The following is a 26,316-nucleotide window of genomic DNA, read 5'->3' as shown; positions in this document are numbered from 1 at the left end:
AATTAGTAAGAAAAATCTCCTTAATACTGTATTTTCCTGTCAATCTAGACATATCACATATGTCATGCGTAACCAAGAGAAATACAAATGGTGGAATTGCTGATACCAAAGGGTCAATTTCCTCCTATTTTAGAACTAAGTACTGTCTTTTGTTGTAGTGTGTATCAGGCTGCGACCCGCAGGCCAATTCTCGTTGACAAAGTACAAATCAAAAACAGTTTGCCTACCTGTGGCCAGAACAATTTAGCAAAAAATTGGCAAGCTTATTCATTTAGTAAGCTAGAAACTAAAGTTAAACTAGTAAGAAATAATTGACGTAGCATAAGATATAAAATATGAATATGTATGCGGATTGATGATTATGCAAAAAATAGACATACTATAACTATAACGCGTTTTATTGGATGATTATTGCCGCCGTTGGGACAAGTCAGCATATTGGTATGGTCAAAGTTAGATACATATATTATCCTTTATTCATTTTTTCCCCAAATTTTTCTAAAATATTGCTACCCACTTAAATGTATTCTTTTTATAGGAACCCAATTAAATATTATGATATATTAATAAATTGCAAAAGTGGTTACACAAATGAACTAACAAACGTGCATGAAAATATAGAGCAAATCCGATCGACAAAGTGATTTGGAAAAGTAAGACATGGTGAGCAGTCCCTAGTTTACAACTTAACATCCATAATCGTCCTTCAAACCACCCCTTCCGTCCCTCTATTTAAAGCACCAAGTTTAGGACATGAACCCCACACCCATCCTCAAAAAACCAAACCTCAAATAAACCTCTTTAGTACTTTTCTCTCCACCCTCCCATAATTCTAAACCCCAAAAAAACCTCTTTTGGCCATAGGCTAGCCCTCACTATGGCACCACCATTTCCCTTCCTAATGACCCTTCTACTTGCTCCCTTTCTATTCTCCTCCATTGCTTCCTCTTACTCATTCAAAGATATCCAATCATGGTGCAACCAAACCCCTTACCCTCAGCCATGTGAGTACTACTTGACCAACCATGCCTTCAACAAACCCATCAAAAGCAAATCCGATTTCCTCAAAGTTTCCCTTCAGCTAGCCCTAGAGAGAGCACAAAGGAGTGAACTTAACACCCATGCCCTAGGCCCAAAGTGCCGCAATGTCCATGAAAAAGCTGCATGGGCAGATTGCCTTCAACTCTACGAGTACACCATCCAAAGACTAAACAAAACCATTAACCCTAACACCAAGTGCAACGAAACCGACACACAAACATGGCTCAGCACAGCCCTCACAAACCTAGAAACATGCAAAAACGGATTCTATGAACTTGGTGTCCCAGACTATGTCCTACCCTTGATGTCCAATAATGTCACAAAGTTACTAAGCAACACCCTTTCCCTCAATAAGGGTCCTTACCAATACAAACCACCAAGTTACAAAGAAGGGTTTCCAACATGGGTGAAGCCAGGTGATAGAAAGTTGTTGCAATCTTCTTCAGTAGCTTCTAATGCTAATGTGGTGGTTGCAAAAGATGGTTCTGGAAAGTACACAACGGTGAAAGCTGCTGTTGATGCTGCTCCAAAGAGTAGTAGTGGAAGGTATGTGATATATGTGAAGAGTGGGGTGTACAATGAACAAGTTGAGGTAAAAGGAAATAATATAATGCTGGTTGGAGATGGTATTGGAAAGACTATAATCACAGGTAGCAAAAGTGTTGGAGGAGGCACAACAACCTTCCGTTCTGCCACTGTTGGTAAGCAAATTAATATATGATCATATTTTTTTTCCTCTAACTTTATTTGCTTACTCAACAAATACTATATACACTATTTAAGGATGGTTTAGAAGTTAATGGTGATACATAGATCTATTTAATGTTTCATTAATTCGTTATAACTTATTATGAGATGTTACTGGTTCATGAGTCAAGATCATACGTACGCTTTGTTAATTATGGTTAAATAAAAATCAACAGTGTAAATTTATTAACATCACAAAACTTGGGGTAGAAGAAAAACTTTCCTTTATTTAAATATTCTGTTACTTTTCAAGCTTAGGATTAGTCAGAATAGTTTACAGCAATAAAAAAGTATGTGTTATAATTTTTATTTTATTGTTGTTTAGTTTACTGTGAGTTTAATTTTTATATATCGTTAAGATAAATATGTTTATACTGGTATGTAATCAATCAAAAATCTTCTTACACATAATTTTTAAAGTGGTTATTATAGAGTAAAAAAATATCATATATAATAATATGTAATTAAAATGACAGTATAAAAGTTATCAATACATTTAGTAAATTAAATTCTTTTACAGCCAAATTAATTTTGTTATGTTTTCTCTCTCTCAATTCATTGGCGATTTCCCTGACCGGGAAGCTAGCTAAAATAATATTATACTTGTGTGTGTGTGATTTTAACAAATAACAATTAATTCATAGAAGTAATATTTGGTTCATGTCATTTTAACTTTATTCCCCTTTATTTGATAGGGAAAAGAAAGATTAAAAAAAACTATTTTTTAATACTTATAGAGCGAAAAAAATCACGACTCAGTGCACACTTGTCGGTGAAGGATATAACCACTCTAATTAATATAGCTACACGTTGAACCCAAATAATTTTATATTGATTCTAAGTATAGTTGTGTACTTACCATATATAAATAGTCGACAAAATAGTTTTTTGTAGATACAGACAAAAGGAGATTTATATAATAAAAAAAAAATAACAGATCGATGCCATTATGATTTCATTCAAATATATATTTATATCTTTATTTTTTGCTTCGACGACATGTATTAAAGCAATTTGTATTATGTTACAAAAAAACAAAAGCAATTTGTATTATTAATTGGACGTTACCACTTACCACGGTACCTTAATTAATTTAATAAAAGCTCCATATTGCCTTGATTAGTGCTTGAGTTGATCGCGGAGCCCAACCCGTGATCCTTATTAAGTTGATAATATAAAGCTAGAATTAGATGTTTTTCTATTTTATTTTCATGGTAAAAATCACACACACATATATATTACATTAGTGGTTGAGTTTTTTTGTCAAAATTTCATGTCTCGATCTCTACATGTTTCTAATTAATTAAATGTTGTCCATTCGATGAAAGAAATTCATCATACATGAATGGGGTAACAAAGGGGGACTATATATTTTATCGGTTGCAAGTCAAAAAAAGACACTTATGTGCTGTTTTCCTATTGAAATTTAGAAAATATAACGTTCGTTAGCTGCAGGTTTAGTTCAAGAGTTAATTTACGTGGATGAATTGAATTGGTGTCCTTTAAAATAGAAGGGGCACACACAACACTTGTCTTATAAAGTTAAGTTAAGAAAGCTTAAGTTGGTGAGGTTATGGCGAACAGGGGAGCGATTAAATTTGACTTTCAGTAGTAAAAAAACTAATATGGAGGCGTGAGGCATGCAGAAAGGACAGATAAATGCCTTCTAGATTATTGTATATTTCTTTCATGGACCATTCTAAAAAAATTGCATTCATCATCTTTGATTCCTAATCAAAAGCATGGTACCCACTTTGATATATTCTAAAGTTCCATGTAGTGCTGAAGCTAGATTAGACTATAGTATGATGTCATTACTAATTAATAATAAATTGAACAATTCAAAAGTAGACAAAATTAGTTGGTACGGCATTTGGATAGGGACATTTGTAATTGGTTGAATATATGAATATATATATATAAGCCAGAACATAAAAATTAGACTACAAAACAATATCTTGAATAGTTTGAGATTTTATAAAAATAAAAAAATTACAGAAATTGAAGAAAATAGCCTATAAACTGAATGTAAAAAGATATTAGAGTGATGTGTAATTATAAATTATTATGTATAATAAATTTATTAATATTTATAATAAATATCTTAAAAATCATATTATTTTGATGTTTGATTGATTGATATGAAAAAAAAAATTATATTTACAATGCATAAAAATTGAACTCGAGTAATTATCTGTTCTTTAATTCAACTATTTTTTTCAGCTGCCGTGGGTGATGGATTCATTGCTCAAGACATCACATTCAGGAACACTGCAGGAGCAGCAAATCACCAAGCTGTGGCATTCCGTTCTGGCTCAGATCTCTCAGTATTTTACAGATGTAGCTTTGAGGGTTTCCAAGACACACTATATGTTCATTCAGAGAGGCAATTCTATAAAGCATGTGACATCTATGGCACAGTGGATTTCATCTTTGGCAATGCTGCTGCAGTCTTGCAAAACTGCAACATCTATGCAAGAACCCCTCCACAGAGAACCATCACAGTCACAGCTCAAGGCAGAACTGACCCTAACCAAAACACAGGAATCATCATCCACAACTCCAAGGTCACAGGTGCCTCGGGCTTCAACCCTAGTTCAGTTAAGTCATACCTAGGGAGACCCTGGCAAAAGTACTCAAGAACCGTGTTCATGAAAACCTATCTTGATAGCTTGATCAACCCTGCTGGTTGGATGGAATGGGATGGCAACTTTGCCCTAGACACTTTGTACTATGCTGAATATGCAAACACTGGTCCAGGTTCCAACACTGCCAATAGGGTTACTTGGAAGGGTTACCATGTTCTCACTAGTGCTTCTCAGGCCTCACCTTTCACTGTTGGCAACTTTATTGCTGGTAACAATTGGATACCTAGCTCTGGTGTCCCTTTCACCTCAGGGCTTTGAATATTGCTTGTTGATTAGAAGTTGGTACACTTTGTGATTAGTTTTCTTGTATTCATTCATGTTAAATTATTATTTTTCCCAATGTATATCTTGGCCGCACTAGTGAATAAGGCAAGGGCAAATAAGTTGGTATGGCCTACAAAATTGTATTGGTGTTTATATTGTTACTTGATTTAAAGAATTGGTATTGGTGGTGGAATTGTATTTGTCTATAGAATCAAAGATTAAAAGTTGAAAGTTTCATTTGAAGGTTTTTGTCACTCTTATTTGTCTATTTTCTCTATTTTGAATCCATTTAAGTTGCAAGATTCTCACATTTGGCCACGGAATTATTTTTTTCTTCAGTTCTTATTTGTGCTAAATTTTGATAGAATTAATTTTAATAAAAATAATTTTTAAAATATAATTTATATATATATATATATATCCAAAAAATTAAAGACTTAACTCTTTTAAAATGACGAAAATACACTTAAGAGATGAAGTGCAATACTTAATAATCATTAATTAATAATCAGCAATTAACATTTTAATTAGTTGTAAATTTTATTATATATGTATTTTTATGTTATCAATATTTTCATTTTTCTACTATTAATTTTTTAATAAAATTATAAATACATTTTATTCTTATCTTCATTTTGAAAAATCAAATCCTCGAATAAATCTTCAATAGAAATTGTTTATTATAAAAAATATCTATCATGAAATTAATTCTAGGAACTAAAATTAGTCTTTCTATATAATGAGTAAATTTTGTCCATTATTTGCTCACCGTTTCTTTTTTTTTTTTTACAACTCATCATTTAAATATTACTCCCTCATTTTTATTATGATTGTCATGTGTATTTCTAACATACTAAAAAAAATAATAAATAGATGAAAAAGAATAATAATTTTTTAAAATTAATATTATTATCATTAGTTTATTTTTAAATTTTATTATCCATATTATTAATATTATAAGAAATTTAAGTGAAAAAATTACATTAAAAAATTAAAACAATAATAATTTATGAAATATTTTTTATATGATAATTAGTATGGGATGGAGAGAGTGATAAATTATTATTTTTTTTTATAAATTTTATAGAATTAATTTCATTATCTTGACTTGATTTACGTGAGGGTTGGAATTTGGATATGTCTAATGGCTTGGAAATTTCGTGTTAGTCCATGTATCACATCATTGGCCAATTGAAGGTGCAAAGTTTGTCAATGTCATAGTCGATCTAAGCAAACTTTTAAGAATCGATACTTATCCTGAATAAATAAATAAATCGATATTTAAATTTGTAGCACAGAAATTAGATACCATGAAAGTCAAGTGAACTTTTAAAAGAGAGAAGGGGCAGGCATATGCAGTGGGACACTGAATTATATTTTCCGTAATACATTCAAGAGATATGACCCCACATATATAAGTGTACTAGTTTAATTTTCCTTATTCCACGAGATACCAATTTACTTCTTATTTATAAACAGTTTATATATTTTTCATAAAAAAATACTAATAATAATTGGTATGAAAAGAAACAATAAAAGAAATAATACGACAAAATAAACAATAAAAATAATATTTACGAAAAAAATCACTTACTAATACTACCTCCATTCCTTTTTATCTGTCATTGAAGGTTGTTTTATAAAGACCAAAAGAATATAATAAATTGTCTTAATTATAATAAAATAGTTGTGAAGTTTCTTATTTCATTTCTTTCTCTTTTTATTCCAAAATAAATGTAGGTGTAAATTAATTAAAGATAAAAAAGTAAAAATATAATTGATGCGAATCATGTGATCTTAAATTTTACAAATATCAAATAAAAAAACGAAAATTCTCCAAAAATCTGATAATTAAAAAGAAATGAAAGTAGTATCTTATACACATTAACAATAATAATATTATCGTAAAAAACATAATAATATATAAAGGGATAATATATAAAAAACAATGATACCAATGATGATTTAGGGTACAACAATTTGGATGTTTAAATCTAAATCAATTTAAAATAAAAATAAAAAAATAGTTAAAAAAATTAAAAATCGAATCAACTTGAAAGTTTTTGTATGATTTTATACTAAAATTGATCGGTTAATTTGGTTCGATTTCTAGTTGGTATTTTTAAATCAAACCAAATCGCAATATTTATATTACTTTAGCGTTATAAATATTATGTGTATACCACTTGAGTTTTATAATATTATGGCTATGAGTATGTTTGACAAGGCATTTGAGTTAGTTTCTATTTTTTTAACTAGCGAAAAAACTTATTTAATTGTTTGGTAAATAAATTTTTTTTAGTAATTTCTAACGTTTTTTTGAAACACTACTTGAGGTATCGTTTTTTAAAAGCACTCACTTCTGACTTCTAATTTTTTTATATTTATTTCTTTTTGTCCTTAAATATTTATTATATTTCAATTTTAATCTTTTTTATTTAAGATAAAATTTTATTATTTTTATCTTTTGTGTAATTTTATATTTTTTCCAGCTATTTCAACATATAATTTAACAAGCACTTGTAATTCAATAAAATAGTTTTTTAGCTTTTAGCTATTAGCTAGTTTTTCAGCTTCCACAAAAGTTAGTTAGAAGTTAAAAAGTTTGCTAAAAGCTAGAAAGCTAGTGAAAAAAACTTGTTTAATTATTTAGTAAATGAGTTTTTTTACTAGTTTCTAAAGTTTTTTAAAACATTACTTGAGTTATCATTTTTAAAAGCGCTAGCTTTTGTCTTCTAATTTTTTTTATATTTATTCCTTTTTGTCCTTAAATATTTATTATATTTCCCTTTTAATATTTTTATTTAAGATAAATTTTATTATTTTTATCCTTTGTGTAATTTTATATTTTTTCAGCTATTTCAATCTATAATTTTACCAAGCACATGTGATTCAATAAGATAATTTTCAACTTTCAGCAAAAGTTAGTTAGAAGCTAAAAAATTTGCTAAAAGCTAGAAAGCTAGGGACTACAGAAAGCTGATAACCTGTAGCTATAAGGTGAAAAATTGACTTATTAAATTATAAGTGTTCAGTAAAATTAATTAAAAAGTGTAAAATGATCAAAATAATAAAACAATAATTTATATTTAAAAAATGTAATTTAAAATTTTGATAAATATATCGACAATAAAAATAAAAATATATATAAAAAGAAAACCAAAAGCTAAAAATTAATATTTTAAAAAACACTAAAAAATGTTAGAAACTATTAAGTAGTTATTGGGAAAAAAATTGTTTACCAAAAAGTGAAACAAGTTTTTCAATCAGTCAACAAAAATAAAAATTAGTTAAAATATCTTGTTAAACATAACCTTAGTATTATATATACGAAAAAACTTACACTTCTTTTTTTAGATGATGTTTTTCGGATATGTTTGATTTAAATGATAAATATTTGTCAAATTTTTATTATAAAACTTACACTAATTTAATTTGATTTGGATTTGATATTAAATTTAAACCGAACTACGTATAATTTTTATATTTGGTTTGGATTACTTTTTAATCAAAAATAAAACCAAATCACACAACGGACATTCTTATATTGTTATTATTGGTGGGTCCGTTTGATTATTCAATATACCATGAAATAACAACAACCTAATAAAAAAAATTATCCGTCAGAATCTTAAGAATAATTTAATAAATACAATTTATTCAAGACAAGCCAGTAAGGGTATAAATGATATTAAAAAATTTAAAATGATTCAACTGATGAAATAAAATAGGTGAATTATTATAAATTATTTGATATTTGGGGTGGAATTTTTTTTTATAAAACATTTTTTATATATAGGATATAGGTATATGTATAACAAAGCAAATGAAACTTATTTATGGAATATATTATTAGCAAAACTATGTTACTAATTAATTGTAATTGCTCGCTGCTTCTTCTCTTTTTTTTTTTTTTTTTTGTTACAGCAATGCTCGTCTTCAATACAATACTTAGACAAGACTATTTTTCTAAAAATATGTTTATTTTAATTATGTCCCAAATAATAATGAAGTCGCGAACTAATTAACAATTTGACACGATATTTTAACAAAAAATTACGATTTCAATATTATGTATAATTAAATAACAAAAATTTAAAGACATAAAACTAAAGTTAAGACACTATTTACAATATAATTAATTTTTTATATATTACAATATAATTAAATTTAAATTAAAAATATCTAAATATAATATATTATTTGTTTCGGTCAAGAAAAATCGCCAGGGATCGATTAATTTGAAGATGGTTTATGGTTGTTTTATTGAAAGAGTGTTATTCCTTTCTCATTGGTCTATTTGTGTGTGTGTTTTTTTCTCGTTGCATGACAATTAACAACAAATACTTAACCATTAACCAATCTTAATAACCGAGGCGTATATGACTTAAGTGGCTCATAATAAAGATGGCCTAAATGAGAATACTGTCCTTAAGAGGATAAGGCTAGACTGAAAGTTCAAGGTCAGCTATCAAAGCAAGAGGGTGCATTATGCAAAATGTATTAACTTAAAAGAATTATTACTCATAATTAACTGTTAAAATAATTATAAATTATAAAATATTGTGTATTGGATGAGTTTGCAGATGACTTAAAATATACCCTAATTCTTATAAGAGAAGCTTGTGTCAATGGGCTTTGTTAATTAGAAGTTATCAAGATGTAATGGGTCTTGAACCCCTTGAATATTTTTATTTTTTTGAGAGGTGAACCCCTTGAATATATGTCAGGGGAAAAAAATTCACTTGCGTTGATATAAAGACAAGCTTAATCTTATTAGTCTTTTAAGAGAAATTTTTTTGTCAACATATTGTAACGCTCAAGTTTCTTTAAATTAAGCAACTTATGTAATCATGTATGACTTTCGGTACTTACACTTAGTTCAACTTTTCTTAAAGTCTATGAGACTCTGACATTGCCTTTCTAGCTAGAATAATTTGAAAACTCTAGTTCTTGAAAATTTCAAATCCACAGAAAAAGAAAAGCCATGGAGTCAGTCAGGGAAAATTACCAAAAGGAGATTTTTTTTTTTAATTTATCACAATGAAGGTAAATTTTCAATTAATACTTAAATAGAGATAAATCAAAGGGTGTGTTATGAATTCTAATAATGAAATCGTAAGAAATGACACGACTTTATTTTATTTTTTTTACAAAAGTCACAAAAAAGTCAACAATTTTTAGATTTTTTTTTTTACTTTTTATGTGAAGTTATAAATTGATTTACAACTTCAAAAGTTTTTAATATTTTTAAAAAATATTTAGTGGAACTCGTAATTCAATTTATCACTTCAAAATCAGCTTTTTAAAAAAAATTAATTTTAAACAACTTTAAATTAGTTTTAATTTTAAATTTCTAGCATTTTTGTTTCAATTTTTTAAAATATTTTTGTTAATAATATTAACAAATAATATTGACTTAAAAATTATTAAATAATACTAAATTGTTTTTAAATATCTTTTAATTAATTTTTAATGTTATCATTAAGTAAATTAATAATATCATACAGTATTATTAATTAATTTTTATTTTTATCATTAAGTAAATTAATAATTTTGTACAATATTATTAATTAATTTTATTTGCTAAATTATTTTAATATTAAAAATAGAAAATAATTTGGTAATAAAAGTAGTTGATAAAATAAAAATAACATAATACATTAATATAAAATGAGTAATACAAATTAAATATAAACATAAAATTGAAAAGTAGAAGCAATTTTAGTCATCAACTTGTTTCTATGTACAATTACTACGATCATATATTTTAGTTTTATACAATTATTATTTCTTAGGCCTATTTAGAATTGGTTTGTCCATCTCATTAATAATATACAAAATTATTAATTTACTTAATGATAACTTTAAAAATTAACTATTTTTTTTCAGAATAACTTAATATTAATTAATAAATTTCAAGTTAATCATATTTGTTAATATTAGTAACAAAAATATTAAAAACATTGAAACAAAAATGCTAGAAATTAAAAATTAAAACTAATTTAATTTTTTAATTTTTATATTAATTTTTAACCACCTTAAATTAGTTTTAATTTATAATTTTATTTAATATTTTGTATATTTTTATATTATTTTTCTATATTTTTATATTGTTTAATTTAATATTTTTCATAGGATTATTTTTTATTTAATATTTAATAATATAAACATAAGATTTAAATTTACAACTTCGAAATCCTAAATTTAAATATAAAAAAATAAAAATCTTGCCGAGTGACTTTGAAGTTGTATTTTTTTTATCAATTTTTTAATTTTTTATTTAATACTTAAAAAAAATAAGGACGATTTTGAAGTGTAAATTAGGTTATGACTTCAATTAAATATTTTTTTAAGAAAAATTAAAAATCTTTGAAATTGTAAACCAATTTACGACTTCACATGAAAATAAATAAAATCAAAAGTCATTGACTTTTTTTACGATTTCAGTTATGACTTTAGTGTTAGAAATGGTAACATATCTTATGACTTATTCATATTTTATTATTAATCTAAAATTTGTCCCTATTTGATAAAATTACAAAAAAGAATTACCCTTTTAGTAACTTTCCTGACTCGGTCACCTACTACTTGGTTTGTATCTCTAAAAATGTCCCTTTTTTCTTCTTATGGACACAAAGTTAGAGTTAGATTACAAGAATTGCTATTGTACGTCACTACCTACTTTTTCTATTGACACTATCCATGTGACTATGTGAGTACCTTTTTGTGGTATTCCAAATTTGTCCCCTGACATAAATCAAAACGAAAATGAGGGTGAAAAAACTATTTAACAACGGAATCATAATTTTATTATACAAGTAATGGGGAAAAGAGAAAGGAAAGGAGAAGGGTTGGGTTTGTTGGGAAAGTGGGAGAGGAAGGGAGAAGAGTTGGGGGTGTAGGAAAAGGAACAAGGGTAAAATGGTAACATTGTTATGGCTGGTAGTGTCATTAGCAATTTAGGTAGTGAGAATAGTTATTCTCTTAGATTATATGCTCACCCAAAACTATGGAATCTAACAATTGCTAAACACACATCCTTGTTTTCTAAACACACATCCTTTATGTTCTTTTTGTTTATCTTTTTAAAAAAAATTACCCCTTTTGGAAAGTGTTAAAATTTTAATGCAACCGAAAACTAATTTTGGGAAGTATTATAACATGTTTTATAATTTATTTTCTAAAAGAAAAAATATGAGTTGTATGAGTTTGTCAAGAGAAACACAAAGCAAGACTCCCTAAATGTCATTGTCTGATGTCTACCCTCTATACTTCAATAAAGTACTTTCCCTCAATCTTAATCCTCCCTTATGCGCCCCTCCACTACCACACATGTCAGCCCATACTCTACCCCTTCTATATCGACAATTTGTTGCCAAGATCTGAATATACCCCTTCCGCTTCATCAAAATCACTTCCTATTATGTCTTTAGATTTTTTGAATCCCTCCTTGCAATACACCACCTTGAGGTACCACTCCACCATCAACATTGCCACCATGCCCTGTTGTTCCTTTACATTATCGACATGGGAATAATTGAAGAAGAGATTGAGTTCCTATGCTCTGTGTCCTCACAGTAAGTGTTGTTGTAATGACTACCATGCACGACCCACTTGTCATTGTTGTCTTATACACGACCCCAATCGGGATTTTTTGATCACCTATATCGGATTTCATCATATCTTGCAAGCCTAACCCAACCCCACCCCTTCTCCTTATTCACATTACGTTTTGGAAAGTAGTAATATAGAGCAAAAAAAATGCATAAGAGGTACATTTAGTAAAATAGGAAGTGCATTTAGTAACTGCCTGAATTTTCTTAAAATAAGACTAATTGAGAATGTGAAAGCCCCTAAGGCAGTTGCTTTGAGCACCCAATATTTTTGCTGGGACACCCAGCAACATAGATGAAATGGCTAAAATGTCCTTCACCTTTTCTTTAAATACGGATCGACGATCCGTATGACTCATACGAATTGGTAATCCGTATGAGTTCTTTTTTTAAAACTCATATGGATCAACAATCCATATGAGGTTTTTTTAATTTTTTATTATTTAAAAAAATCATAGGAATTGTTGATTCATATGAGTCATATGGATTGTCAATCCATATGATTCATATGGATCATCAATTTGTATGATTTTTTTAAAAACTTATACGGATTGATGATCCGTATGAGTCATATGGATTGACATGAATCAATAATCCGTATGAATTTTTTTAAATTTTTTTAAATAATAAAAATTAAAAAAAAAACTCATACGGATTGTTTATCCGTATGAGTCATACGGATTGACAATTCATATGACTCATATAGATCATCAATCCGTATGAGTTTTTTTAAAATTTTTTAATTTTTTAAAAGAAATTAAAATTTAAAATCCTTATTTATAAAATTGCTAAAACTATTACAAAAAAATTACACTACCAAACAAATTTAAAAAAATATATTTACAATTTTATTTTTTAAAAAAATTCCTACGAATTAACAATCCGTATGAAACATACGGATTAACAATCTGTAAGGCCATATGAATTAGCAATCCGTATGTTTTTTTTTTAAAAAAAATTATGCACCTTTTTTTCTCCGACAATGAAAAATCATCCAACTTCACCTATATTCATAAATAACACACATACACCGCCCGAGACAACAAATGCTCAAAATAGGAGGATACCAGAAGCTAATAGAAGCAAATTACATTGAGGGAATGAGATTTTACGAAAACAAAAGGTGCTGCAAAAATGAAAATCAAAATCTACTATTCATAATCGAAAATACTGATCGACATTTTAAAAATCAACTGGGTGCCCTAAAAAAAACTCTGGGTGCCCTAAAAAAAACTCTGGGTGCCCCAAGCAGATGCCTAAAACCAAAGCGAGACCATGAAGACATATCAACCATTAAAAAAACATCTATCACTTAATTAGGAAAAAAATGTTTCCTTTTTATTATTATTACGTGATTTAAAAGGCTTAATATTGCTAACTCAAGCAATAAAATCAAATAAAAGATCGAAAGCTAATTTAAATCGGTCGAATGTTAAGCTTCATAATTCTTCATTTAGTATTTTTTTTATAAGATATTAGAAGAATTAATTAAGAAATATTATAAGAGGAAATATATAGCATTTCTCTTTTTAAGATACTCTATCACCATTATAATGGTGCTTGAGAGTTTGTCAATGACTCAATTTCGTATGCCACCTGATGCAACATGTTATATTCAAGCATCTATGTTAAAATAATGAAAATCTTGAATTTTCACATGTATGAGTTTTAGGCTTTTAGCTTATGGTTTGTTTGTTTTTTTTAATCATATTATTAATGTGAAGTATTTTGCTAATGCCTATCTCTATTAGAAAATTTGACAAGCTTATTAGTTTTACTCGCATTAACAACATAGATGATTTGTTTCTTATAACATTTGTGAATCGGCCCAATTTGTCATTTCTAATAGGGAAGCTTTTCACTCCATAGAGAAGTTAGTTGAAACTCAACAATCTAGATTGCCCTTTAAGAAGAGCACTTAACCACACAGATTAGCCAATTAAGAAAGAAATGCACACTATACTTTTTGAAGTTTATTTTTATAAAAAAAAAAAATTATCTGTTTTTTGTTTTGAGATCACGACAGCAAGTGATTTGGCAGCCTTTTTGAAGTTGATGGATATGAGATTTCCACTTTATAAGCCAGAAGATAACATCCACCTTCTGAAAAACATAGTAAATTAATAATGATAATGATAGCACAAAAGTGGAAGCAGCACTTTCATAAAATTTAAACAAACATTTGCAGACATTTTGAAATGATTACACCCCCACCCCCCCCCCCTTCTTGCTTTGTGTGTAACCCCCACGTCCACATTTTTTTAACCTGCATGTTATTCAGAAAATTTGATCATCATTAGCATAGAATCATTTCATCAATGGATTCATTTTACTATACAGTTTTCATATATATATATATATATATATATATATATATATATATAAAATAAGAATATTTAATCAATTTATCTCATCATTATATATATTCTATCTATATATAATAATTGTTAGAGTTTCACAATACCTATCTTAAAAATTAAAATAATTATAATCTTTTATTGGTTAAAAAGTATAAAAAAAAATCACTAATGATATATTACTATTAAATTCTTTATTAATAATCCATGAACATTATAAACTCATAAATCTGTCTTTACTTTAATTCTTACCCGATAAAAAAAATCTTTCTTAATAGAGTGTGGTGATAAGATAGATTTCTATTGGATGTTGTCTGTGTAAAAATAAGTGTTTGTAAATTAAAACCAACATTATAAGCATTATGGGATTAAGAAATTAAATGGTTACCCATTGCTCTTTTGCAGATTGAGAGAATAACAACAAGAATGGCTAGACCTGCTAGTATTCCCACAATAATGGCAACTGATTTCCCCACTTGATCATCGTCTTTGGAAGATTCTGCACAAAACGCAAAATTAATTGGCGAAAAGCAATGATCAGAACTATTGGTAAACTAAATACTGTGCATGAAGATTTACAAAGATATATAATAAGGCTATTATAATCTCACAAGACTACGCCAATGATGTTTGATATAAAAAAAAAATTGCTTTCTGCACTTTATAATCGAATTTTGAAGACAACCTTTTTAATTTGTAAGGCAATAAAATGAAAATTCTGCATTTCAATGATCAAAAGCATTAATTAGTTTAGGAAATTGGTGGAAGAATCTGAAACTTTACAGTGCCTGAGATCAAAAGATTGTCATTGGATTCCATATTATCGTATCTTCAATACTGAAATTTAGCTTTATGCGAAATTATGACACTAGGAGAAAGGAAAAAAAAAAAAGTAATGGTGAGGTTCTCTAGTGAACTGATACACCAATAAGCAAAGATAGAGAACAAAATAACGTGTGTTCAGAGATTTAACCTATAGTAATAAAATTAAAGAAAGTAAAAGAAGACGGGATTTGCAGTGTGCATTTTCCAATATAAAGCATAAAAGTACACACTTTGCTTCATTAAAAGAATACAAGTTGACCGTTGCATTTGACAATTTGTTAGGTACTACTAGCTGCATCCTGCATTTTTCTCAACTCCATTTTAACTTCACTTTTGAACAGAGTGGTGGTTAATGGCACAAAGTTTCTTTAAGTAATTCCAATCATATTTTAAACTTCAAAGTAATTGCAAATTCCTTCTCTTTCTCCTCTCCCCCCAAGAATTATTGAATCACTTTAGTCATTCTCAAATTTTCCTTTAACAAATTCTCAATGCGAAGAACATTTAGGTCCTATTTGTATAAATTTTTATATAAATATTTATAAGAGAAAAAAAAAGGTAGGTAAAATATATTTAGCTTCTTTCATTAGTTAAAATCAGCTTACACTCAACTTTTATAAAAATTCTCTCATCTAACTTCTCAAAACTGAGGTGTAAGTTAATTATAATTTATGGAAGAAGTTCAATTCATTTTACCCTGTTATTCTCTCTCATCTAGCTTCTTAATGTAATTGAATTAGCTATAAACTAATTAGTGGCTACACTTCAAAATGGAAAAGAAATAATAGGTAGAATTTGGTGCCTTTAGATAAGAACATGCTTCAATTTTTCAATCGCTATATTCTAGTGAAAAAATAAGAATTAGAAATCAAATGGACCTGCTTCATCATAGTAGCCAGCTTCCCAATACCGAGCATAACACTGTGCCAAGAACACATCAGCTGAAGCTGCTGATCCACATATACTCCTAAGCTTTCCCACGGCTTCTTGAAGGCAAGAGGAGCAATCAGCCATAGACAAGTCCCCCAAACACAGTGCAAACCCTTCAACAAAACCTGAAGTGCTGACTCCAAATCCATTAGCTACTTGCAAATCAGCAAGAACATCATCTCTTCGCCGGAAGAACTCGGCATCATTTGCCACTGCTTTACTGCACCTCTTGTACCAAAGACTTGTGTCAGGCTTGCCAAGGAAATCAACATGCTCATATCTTATGTAACAGCCTTCAAGTTGCAAAGATGCTCCAAAAGCCAAGGGACAAATCAAGCCTATTTGGTCAACACAACTTTTAACACATTTTGAGCACTCATTTGGCCTCAAATCAGCCCTGCATTGGTATAAACCATATATGGACCCTTCTGGTGGTGATGAGCTTCCATTTCCAATGGCAAAGCTATTGTAAGAAGTGTCAGAAGAAGAGCCAGAAACTGAAGACAGAAAGGAATTAAGGTTGGCTTCAAAGGGTGTGTTTGGTTGGTATTTTTCTTGAGAGCAGCCAGCATAGATGAAGATATGAGCTCTAGTAGTGTAGCCTTTGGCTTTTGGAATTGAAGAAAAGAGAAATACAAGATATGAGAGTTTCAAAGCTAAAATGATTCTATTAGTTGAGACTAATTGAAGGGTTATGAACATTTTTCTTTCCTTGTTTGCTCTCAATATGAACTTAACTTTCTTTCATTGCTATGAGTTATGACATTATCAAAGTGAGGTGGTGGCTGCTTTTTTGGTCGTTTCTCACGTGATACCTTTTTTTTGTAGTAATGTCTTATGGTGTTAAATGATATATTTGAATACTCATCCAGATTTACTTTACATGAACTTTATATACTTGGAACTACATTATTTTAAAATAACAAATTAACCTCAAATTGAACATAGCATATACTTTTAAGAGCACTTTACTTCAATATAATATCAATTTTATTTGCCTATGGATCAAATTGTGAACCAACTCACCCAAGTAACATTAAAGTTAAGAGTTAGCCAAATTTACTTTATTAATCACCTCTGGTTTCTGACATCCTAATTCAAAAGTACATAATAAAGTGCTTCCTCTATGATTTATGACTCCCACTGCTTAAAGTTCTTAATTACAATAAGAAATTTCAGCTATTATCTTTAGAGAAAGAATAAAAAGAATATATTCTCTTCACTTTCTCTTCAAACTGTAAAATCCCCTTTGATTCATTGACATAGGTGAACCATGTCATCATATATTTGAAGATACTCAAAAGAACATTAGAAAAAATAAAAGAATATTGTTCAGTGTTACTTTGATCACAATTAATTTGTTAGACACTCATCACTAGTATGAATAGACACATCTTTGTAATCATTCATTATCTTTTATCATATCGATACAATGTCATATTTTCATGGTAGTCCTCTCTTGTTCTTTGAGCTCTATGAGCTTTGGCCTCATCATGGGCAGTACTTGCATCTCTCCTGAGTTTTCTGATAAATATATGAAGGTTGATTATTAGGATGAGTTATTCCCAACATTATCTAGAATTTTTCAATCATTCTGAGTAAAATATGTATTACCATATTTTGATAATTTAATATCTACTATTGTTTTATCAATTAAGTTATACTTTATCTCTTCATAGTTTTTAACTTTCTCAATTTACCTGCCATCTCTTGGAACAGAGTTTTCTCTAATTTCCTTTTCTTTCTCTTTCTAAATTAAGTAAGTTATTGATAAATGGAACAAATCTCATGAGAAATGTTATTGGTATTCAACTGGCATTAGTAATAATATCAATTTTTACTTAAAAAGGTTGGTCTTGGTTGGTTATTGCTGATGGATATTTCATATTTTGCTTCAGAAACAGAAAAAGATTGTGTTTGATAAAGTGTGAATTACAAACTAGAGAACTATTTGGTTCTTATCACTTGAATTTGTGAGAAAAGTCACATACTTTCTGTAATTTATGATGAAAACAAAGCAAGTGCATTTATCAGTTCACATCACAAAACAACTTCATATATAGATTTGAACATTTTGAATAGTTTAACACTTTAACACATAACTCCCCTTTCACTAGATTGTCCAAAACTTGGGAATCACATACCCTTCAATTTTCCAGCCAAGCATTGGCCTCAAGGGAGAAATTCAAGTGGTGTGTGCCCCACAGAGGGTTCATTGGTTCAACCACCAACTTTCAGAATTCAAGAATACTATTTTAAGGGCATGAATATTGAATAATCTTATAATCAAACACTGATTGTTCCTCTAATTCTGGATGACCACATGCTGTTGCTCTAGGAAGCTGTCCAAATGAAATTAGTATTTCTGTTTTTAATCATGTGTTTAAGCTCATTCAAGATGGAAAGGTCAGTGGTTTTGTCAGTCTTGTGTAGATTGTGAGTGTTTTTCCTATTGAATTCGCTGGTAAAGAAGACTGGAAGCAGTTCTAGATGTATATTATGTCCCTGTCTTGATAACATCAAGATCAAGACAGAATCTACAAAATCTAGTAAAAATTCATTTTGGTCTTTATCTGCATATAACAGTTTTCTTTACGGAGTGAAAAATTAGTCTGTGTTCTCTCTATATTTGATTGGCCAGAAAGGAGGAAGAGGAGCAATTTTAAGCTGCTAAACTTATATGTCTTGTCATATTAATGAAACTATACCTCCGATTTTGGGCCGAGCTATATGCATTATAGATTTGTGGTTTAAGACCGACTCATCATCATATATTAGATTCATTTTCTAATGCCTTTTGGGACCTTGGATCATGAGCAAGTACACTAACAGTTATCTAAAGATTTGACAGTTAAAAAGATAAAATCCATGATGGCAGGAGATTCCCATAATTAATTCGAATAAACATCAACCAACTCAATCGAGTTTAAAATCCCCTCAAATCTGAAAAGTGGGGAGAACACATTATTTGAATGCTCCAGTCATAGATACTCTCTAGGCCGTCAGCTGCTGGAGGTTTTCTGTTACTAGAACAGAAACAATAAAACATGAATATATGCTATCACTAAAACCAAGAGGATCTAGCTTAGTTGGTTAAGGCGTTAACTAGCATGCGTGAGTTGTTGTAAATCCCCTAGTACTTGACTTCAATTCCTATGAGTAAAAAAAATATGCTATCACAAAAGATTGCAGAACAATGGTGTGGACTTACCACCAAGGTGGTCATAAATATGGCACGTGAGATCCATTTCAACCCAATGAACAACATAAGAAATCATATTTTAGGAAAAAGAGAGATGTATTTAGGACAATACGTATACGGAGGAAATAGAATTATTCTATTCTCATTCAAATTGTTCTCAGCAGCGATACAATAAATAGCAAAAGATAAACTAATTAGATAACAAAATATTAGCAAAACAGAATATTAAAACTAACTTGCTCCTTAAAGATAGGAATCACTTATTGACTAGGCTAATCCATTAAAACTGTCTTACTCCTAAAATATAGGAAATCAACTTATTTACTAAATCCTATTTTAAAAACTAAAAAAATAAAATATTATGCAGTTACAAAAGTATATCTTCAATACTCCTCCTTGCTTTTGGAACTACAAACTCCAATTCTTTGAGTTCAAGTTTGTTGATAGGTAGTGACTTTGTAAACATGTCAGCCAGTTGATATTTAGACTTGTAATAAATTAAATTCACTTCTCCACTTTGTTGCATCTTTATCAAATAATAGACTTTGATGTTGAAATGTTTAGTCTTCCCATGACACACGGAATTGTTTGCAATAGCAATGGCTACTTGATTGTCAACAAAAATTTCAGTTTTGTTCTTTTGAGCAAATAGAATGTTTGGTCTTGTTGTAGTGAGATACATTAGACATCCAATCAAGCTCCCATAATATCCTTCATCAATGTTATCAACACTTTCTTCTTTGCTGAACTTCTCCTTTTGATTCATTGGTGTGCTAACAGATTTGCATTCCTCCATTTGAAACTTCTTCAAATTTTCTTTTGCATATTTCCTTTTTTTCATGTTTAGCATTCTTTCAAGATGGCAATGACCAAGTCTCTTGTGCTTGAATTCCATGGGTGTGACTTGAGTGAAATAGGTTGTATGCTCCTCCTCTGCTGGATCAAATGAAAAGCTTTTACCTTTCATTTTAACCCTTAGAACTTCCCGGCCAAAAATGTCATAGATAAAGCAATGTTGATGTTCAAAGGACACTTTAAATCCCTTTTTAATCAACTGACCTACACTTAGCAAGTTTTGATCAATGTTAGGTACATAAAGAACATCTAATATTAATTTGATACCTGAACATGTTGAAATTGCAACAGTTCCTTTTCCTTTTATTGGAATATAGCCACCATTCCCAATTCTAACCTTTGAGACATTAGTTGGCTTCAAATCCTTGAATAGAATCTTATCATATGTCATGTGGTTCGTACAACCACTATCAATCAACCAACATTTAGAACTACTCCTCATCGAATAACATGTTGCAGCAAAAATATAATCTTCTTCCTCTTGCTCAACAACTTGGGCATCAGCTTCTTGCTGCTGAAATTTGTTTTTACAAATTATAGCTTCGTGTCCAAGCTGATTGCACTTGTTGCACTTTGCGTCTGGCTGTTTCCAACATTTGTATGGTGGGTGACCCAATTTTCTGCAATGCTGACAAGGTGGATAATTTTTCTTTTTATTCTTGCCTTTGTTTTGGTTGTTTGCACTATTTTCGCTGCTTGCTGGTTGATTCTTCTTGAAAAAATCATTTTTGTTTTCATCAACTTCATGATGTTTGACAGGCAAAGCACCTTCGACAACACGATCTTGCCTCATCAACCTTCGCTGCTCTTGAGCTTGCAGGGCATGTAGCACTTCTGCCAATGTGATTTTCGGCAGATCCTTTGTGTTCTCCAATGAAGCTATAGATGCTTCATACCTCTCCGGCACCGTTACCAAAATTTTCTCTACAATTCTCGAATCAGCAAAATCACTTCCCAACAACTTTATCTTGTTGGCAATACCCAACAATTTGTTTGAGTATTCTTTGATTGTCTCTTACTCTTCCATCCTTTGAAGCTCAAATTCTCTCCTTAAATTCAGCACTTGCATGCTTCGTATTCTATCATCTCCAGCGTATTCCTCTTTCAGATAATCCCAAATTGCTTTGGGTGATTTAAGAGTCATGATTCTGATGAATATCATTTGTGAAACACCAGTGAACAAACATGACCTCGCCTTTGTCTTCTTCATCTTTCTTTCCTTGTGATTTTTAATTTGGGCCATGGTGGGATTTTCAAGCAGCGGATATATTTCATAATCCTCTTCCACAGCATCCTACAAATCCAAAGACTCCGTGTAGGATTGCATTTTCACTTCCCAAAGATCATAATTCTCTCCATCAAAGATTGGAAGAGTTATGTGGGAAAAACTTACTTCACCTTCCATGGTACAAGTCCCGTAAGAATAAGGCTCTCGATACCAATTGTTGATTTTATGGAGGAAATTATAAAAAACAGAGGAGAGAAGAGGAATAATACGTATGTGGAGGAAATATAATTATTTTATTCTCATTCAAATTGTTCTCAGCAGCGATACAATAAATAGCAAAAGATAAACTAATTAGATAACAAGATATTAGCAAAACAGAATATTAAAACTAACTTGCTCCTTAAAGATATGAACCACTTATTGACTAGGCTAATCCATTAAAATTGTCTTACTCCTAAAATATAAGAAATCAACTTATTTACTAAATCCTATTTTAAAAACTAAAAAAGTAAAATATTATGCAATTACAAAAATATATTTTCAACTACCACCAAGGTGGTCATAAATATGACACGTCAGATCCATTTCAACCCAATGAGCAACATAAGAAATCATATTTTAGGAAAAAGAGAGATGTATTTAGGACTCTAGATATGAATAGGCCTCACTATTTGCATTTGGAAGCCTTTTCTCAGCACCATACAAGGGATCTGAGCTATGTTTTGATATTCATGAATCTTTTTTGGGACCAAAAGACGCAATCTTTGATTGAGAGGATCAAATTTCTTCCATTTGTAGTTCTAGAAATTGCCAATGTTACAAAGAAGTTTGCTAACACATGTAGAGTTGTGACAAAACTTCCTACTCGAAATTTGTTCTTCTTCATTGAAGATTGTTTCCTTAGAATCTTTTCAAAACTTCCTTTTGTATACTAGGGACCTCGAAACATTTGTAGTTCTAGAAATTTCCTTAGAATCTTTAACAAATTCCCTCTATCCATCCACATTTCTACAAGGACTGATCTTTCTAGAGATAAGTGGATTGATACTTGGGTGATTTGATTAGCGATGCATATAACTCTGAAGTTTATTTCTTCAGAGTTCAGAATGATGATGAATTGGTGAAACAAATCGCCATAATAAAATTCATGCTTGCAAGTTATGGCCAGAGATTAATTACAAATTGTGATAACACAGTAAGTAAAAAGTATTTTTCCAGACATATTATGTACTTACTATTTGTAGACAAAACTATGTGTAGCTGTGAATCACTTGATTTTGTTGGAACTGCTGGGCCAATTATTGCCGAAAATATAGCACTTATATGAGAAAATACATCTCAAGTTATTGTCAAAACTATTAGAAAATTGTTCATAAGGTTGATTCTGTTTATTTTGAAGAAATAACTGCACACTTATGCTAACTTCTTGAGAGAGAAAAAAATGTTTCCCAAAATTTAAGCTGAACCAAACATATTACAATTGAATTAATGGAAAGCAAGTTCAAATGTTCAATCATATAGAACCAGGAGATGATTTCACAAGTTATGTTCTGTGTTATTGGTTTTGTCCCCAATATTTGATTAGTCAGCAATCCCATTCCATAGTCTTTGTTAAGAGACACTCTACTGCCAAGAGAGTTTTTCCCATTTGATATTAAACTAGAATAAAGATGGCAAATTCCAGAATGTTAATTACCGCAGTTATATGTCTATCTTAGTGGCTTACTGCCCATTTGGATAAACTTGTATCCATTGAAAAAGTACCTTTTTAACAAGCAAAAAACAGTTGGTGCAGCTTAATATTGCAGGTTCTAATAAATGAATTGAAAAATATCAATTTTCTGCTTTTGCTAATAGGTAAATTTTTTTCATCTACAAATGTTAGTTTGTTAGTTTTGTTAAAAATATCAATTTACAAATGTTAGTTTTGTTAAAAATATCAATAGGAGAGATTCAAACCTGCCACCTCTTTCTTCCCCTTTCTCTCTTCACCCTTAAGTCCATTCCCAACCACCAAACCAACCATATAAACCCCCAATACAGTTAAAACTCTATAAATTAATAATGTCAGGATCGGAGAAATTTATTAATTTAGAGAGTTATTAATTTATCGATAAATTAATAATTATTAATTTAAAGAGTTTTTAAGTAATTATACTGTACATACCAAACAAAAAAGCAAATTAGTCTATGTCTCTTAGAATTACATTGCAGCGAACATTGGGACTCAATGTAAATTAGCAACTATTGTGTGTTCATATGTATTGAAAATCAATAATGACTTTTGAAATACATCAATAATGACTTTTGAAGTACAATAAATGTAAATAAGAGGAATAAATGTGTTCAATGTATTCTTAAGCAAGTTTGGCATACATGTATTTCATAGAGTATAATATATTTTTTTTCAGTTTCTATGAATTATTAATTTATGATTTTCTTGGGACCAAAAATTATAAAGGGATCTCACGAAAAATTATTATCTTATTATTTTATCGAGTTTTTCAATTTTTTACATTCGCCTAAGTCGGGACCGGACAAATTTATTATTTTAGAAAATTTATTAATTTACCGAGTATTAATTTAAAGAGTGAGTATTAATTTAAAAAGTTTATAGTGTAGCTAAAATTTTAACCGTTCTATGCAAGAAGAACTCGAGATTTTACAAAATTGCTCATTCAAAGAAATGATTTTATGTTACGATGTGCCCAATAGTATGAATGAGGAAAAAATAAATCCACTAAGAAATGATTTGAGTAAACTGTTTATTATTTGCATGGTTTCTTTTATATAAATAAAATTTGTATAGGCTGTGTTTTGCTACATCATGTTTCCACATTTTACATTTGACTTGGGGAGTACATTGAATACCCACTCCCCTTTTTATTATTTTGGTTTTGGTGGAATGGAAGCTTCTGAATTCTGAATACTCATACTCTGAAGTTTATTGTTGTCCATAACTTACGTTCCATGGCACTTTTATCGTATTAAGCATGGCCTTTGTTTCGTAACTTCTTGAATGATAGTTAGAATACTGAGCTCCTGGCATATCAAGGTAGAGATATATTTCAGGCATGTACAAATTTGTGAAGAATGAACTAATAACAAGTGATTAATAATATACTTTTTAACACATTTGTTATTATGAGTTAAAATTTATTAAAAACTATCATTTTAATATATTGGGTGATTTCTAAGGATGGCTTAATACTGTGGATTAAAGGTTGAATAGTGTGACGCCATTTACTTCTACTTTGGAACTGATTAGATGAAAGCAGACTTAATAATTTATCTAGAATTCTGATTAATTGAAATTTGGAAATAGTAAGCAGATTCATGCGTGTAGGTGACTAGATCCACTAATTGTTGATGTGGAAAAATGGTATGCCAAAACTAAATTAAGAGCTGGTGATGTCGAATAGAATAAGGACAAACAAATGAGAAAAATGCCTAATTATAAACTTATTAGTTACTACTAACGTGCATCAAAGGGTTGAATTGAAATTTGCAATGTTTGAGGACTATATTATGTGCATATTTGTCCTAAATGTTACCTTCCAAACAACTTTTTATTTAATTTAAAAGAAGTTGCATGCGTTAAAGTTGTTGAGTCTTTTTTTTACTAGCTAGCACTAGCTCGCATGTCTCCCCAATTCTCAGAGGCAGAGTGCCTATTATTCATCAATCATCAAATAAGATCGAGGCTATCTTAGGGAGATGAATAAGTTGGCTCTACTGTTTCTCCATCTTGCACTCTACCTCTTGAAGTGGAAGAATAACCCTACTTGGAATGCAACATAGATCTCAAAGGATGAGCTTTGTTAATTGGATTAATTCCACCTTTTCCGAAAATAATTTATCTTTTGACTCTTCGGTTCAGTGTGGTTCTCATTTCAAAAAAATGCCGTCATTAGCTTCTAGTATTATTTTGTTTAGGGTGACTACCAAAAGATATATTTCCTCTGTTACTAATTAATTAGATTAAATCTGTAAATTACTTGTATTATTATTTTAAAATTAATATTTTTTTATCTCTTTATTTAGTTAATTGTTTCTTATTAATTTTTAAGAGAAAATAATTAAGTAAAAATATTTATGAAAAAAAATGATCTTAAGAGGAATAAGTAAATTTCAGAAAAAAGAATTTTATAACTAGAAATAGAAGAGATTATTTATTAAGGATTTTTTGTTTGGTTAGTATATATATTTTGTTTAAAAATTAGAAATAACTTCATCATTTTAATGTCATGTAAATAAAATTGCATAATTATAACATAAGACCGACAAGTAACCAAAATAACCTAATTATAATATTTAAATGACTCAATTTGCGTAACTAAAACTCACGAGAACAAGATTACAACAAACCCTTAAAATCGCACAATTAAATTATTTAGAAGAATAATACTGCAATTAAACCTTAAAAAAGAGACGGCTTGAAAGTGTATGAAAACAAGCACCTCTTATGCTTTTGAACTTGTAAAATCTAAACTTGGATTAAAAATTCACTGATGATGTTGATGATGTTGGATAAGTGGCCTCACTTATCTTAAGAAGGATGGTTGAATTAAGAAAAAAAACTATTCTCCAATTAAAAATTCCA

General features: G+C 29.5%; 3 protein-coding genes across 3 annotated transcripts; 1 reads left to right on the top strand and 2 right to left on the bottom strand.

Annotated features, from left to right (window-relative positions):
• Positions 1–535: 535 nt before the first annotated feature.
• LOC100782892 (pectinesterase 2) lies at positions 536–4,943 on the top strand. The gene is made up of 2 exons (XM_003516980.5): positions 536–1,742; positions 4,012–4,943. The coding sequence occupies exons 1-2, from the start codon at positions 878–880 to the stop codon at positions 4,692–4,694; spliced, it is 1,548 nt and encodes a 515-aa protein (XP_003517028.1). The 5' UTR covers positions 536–877; the 3' UTR covers positions 4,695–4,943.
• Positions 4,944–14,121: 9,178 nt separating this feature from the next.
• LOC100809227 (plasmodesmata-located protein 8) lies at positions 14,122–17,261 on the bottom strand. Its single transcript, XM_014775102.3, has 3 exons — positions 16,377–17,261; positions 15,062–15,172; positions 14,122–14,582 (listed from the first exon to the last, which is right to left on the bottom strand). Exons 1-3 carry the CDS (start codon positions 17,128–17,130, stop codon positions 14,578–14,580), a joined length of 870 nt encoding a protein of 289 aa, XP_014630588.2. The 5' UTR covers positions 17,131–17,261; the 3' UTR covers positions 14,122–14,577.
• A 2,161-nt stretch (positions 17,262–19,422) lies between these two features.
• LOC100808686 (uncharacterized) lies at positions 19,423–21,629 on the bottom strand. Its single transcript, XM_006574177.1, has 3 exons — positions 21,549–21,629; positions 20,753–21,452; positions 19,423–19,454 (listed from the first exon to the last, which is right to left on the bottom strand). The coding sequence occupies exons 1-3, from the start codon at positions 21,627–21,629 to the stop codon at positions 19,423–19,425; spliced, it is 813 nt and encodes a 270-aa protein (XP_006574240.1).
• Between the last annotated feature and the right edge of the window lie 4,687 nt (positions 21,630–26,316).

This window comes from Glycine max, chromosome 1 (genome assembly GCF_000004515.6).
Source record: "Glycine max cultivar Williams 82 chromosome 1, Glycine_max_v4.0, whole genome shotgun sequence".
NCBI lineage: Eukaryota > Viridiplantae > Streptophyta > Magnoliopsida > Fabales > Fabaceae > Glycine > Glycine max.
Note: the sequence above shows the minus strand (reverse complement) of the source record. Positions and strands in the feature narration are given on the sequence as shown.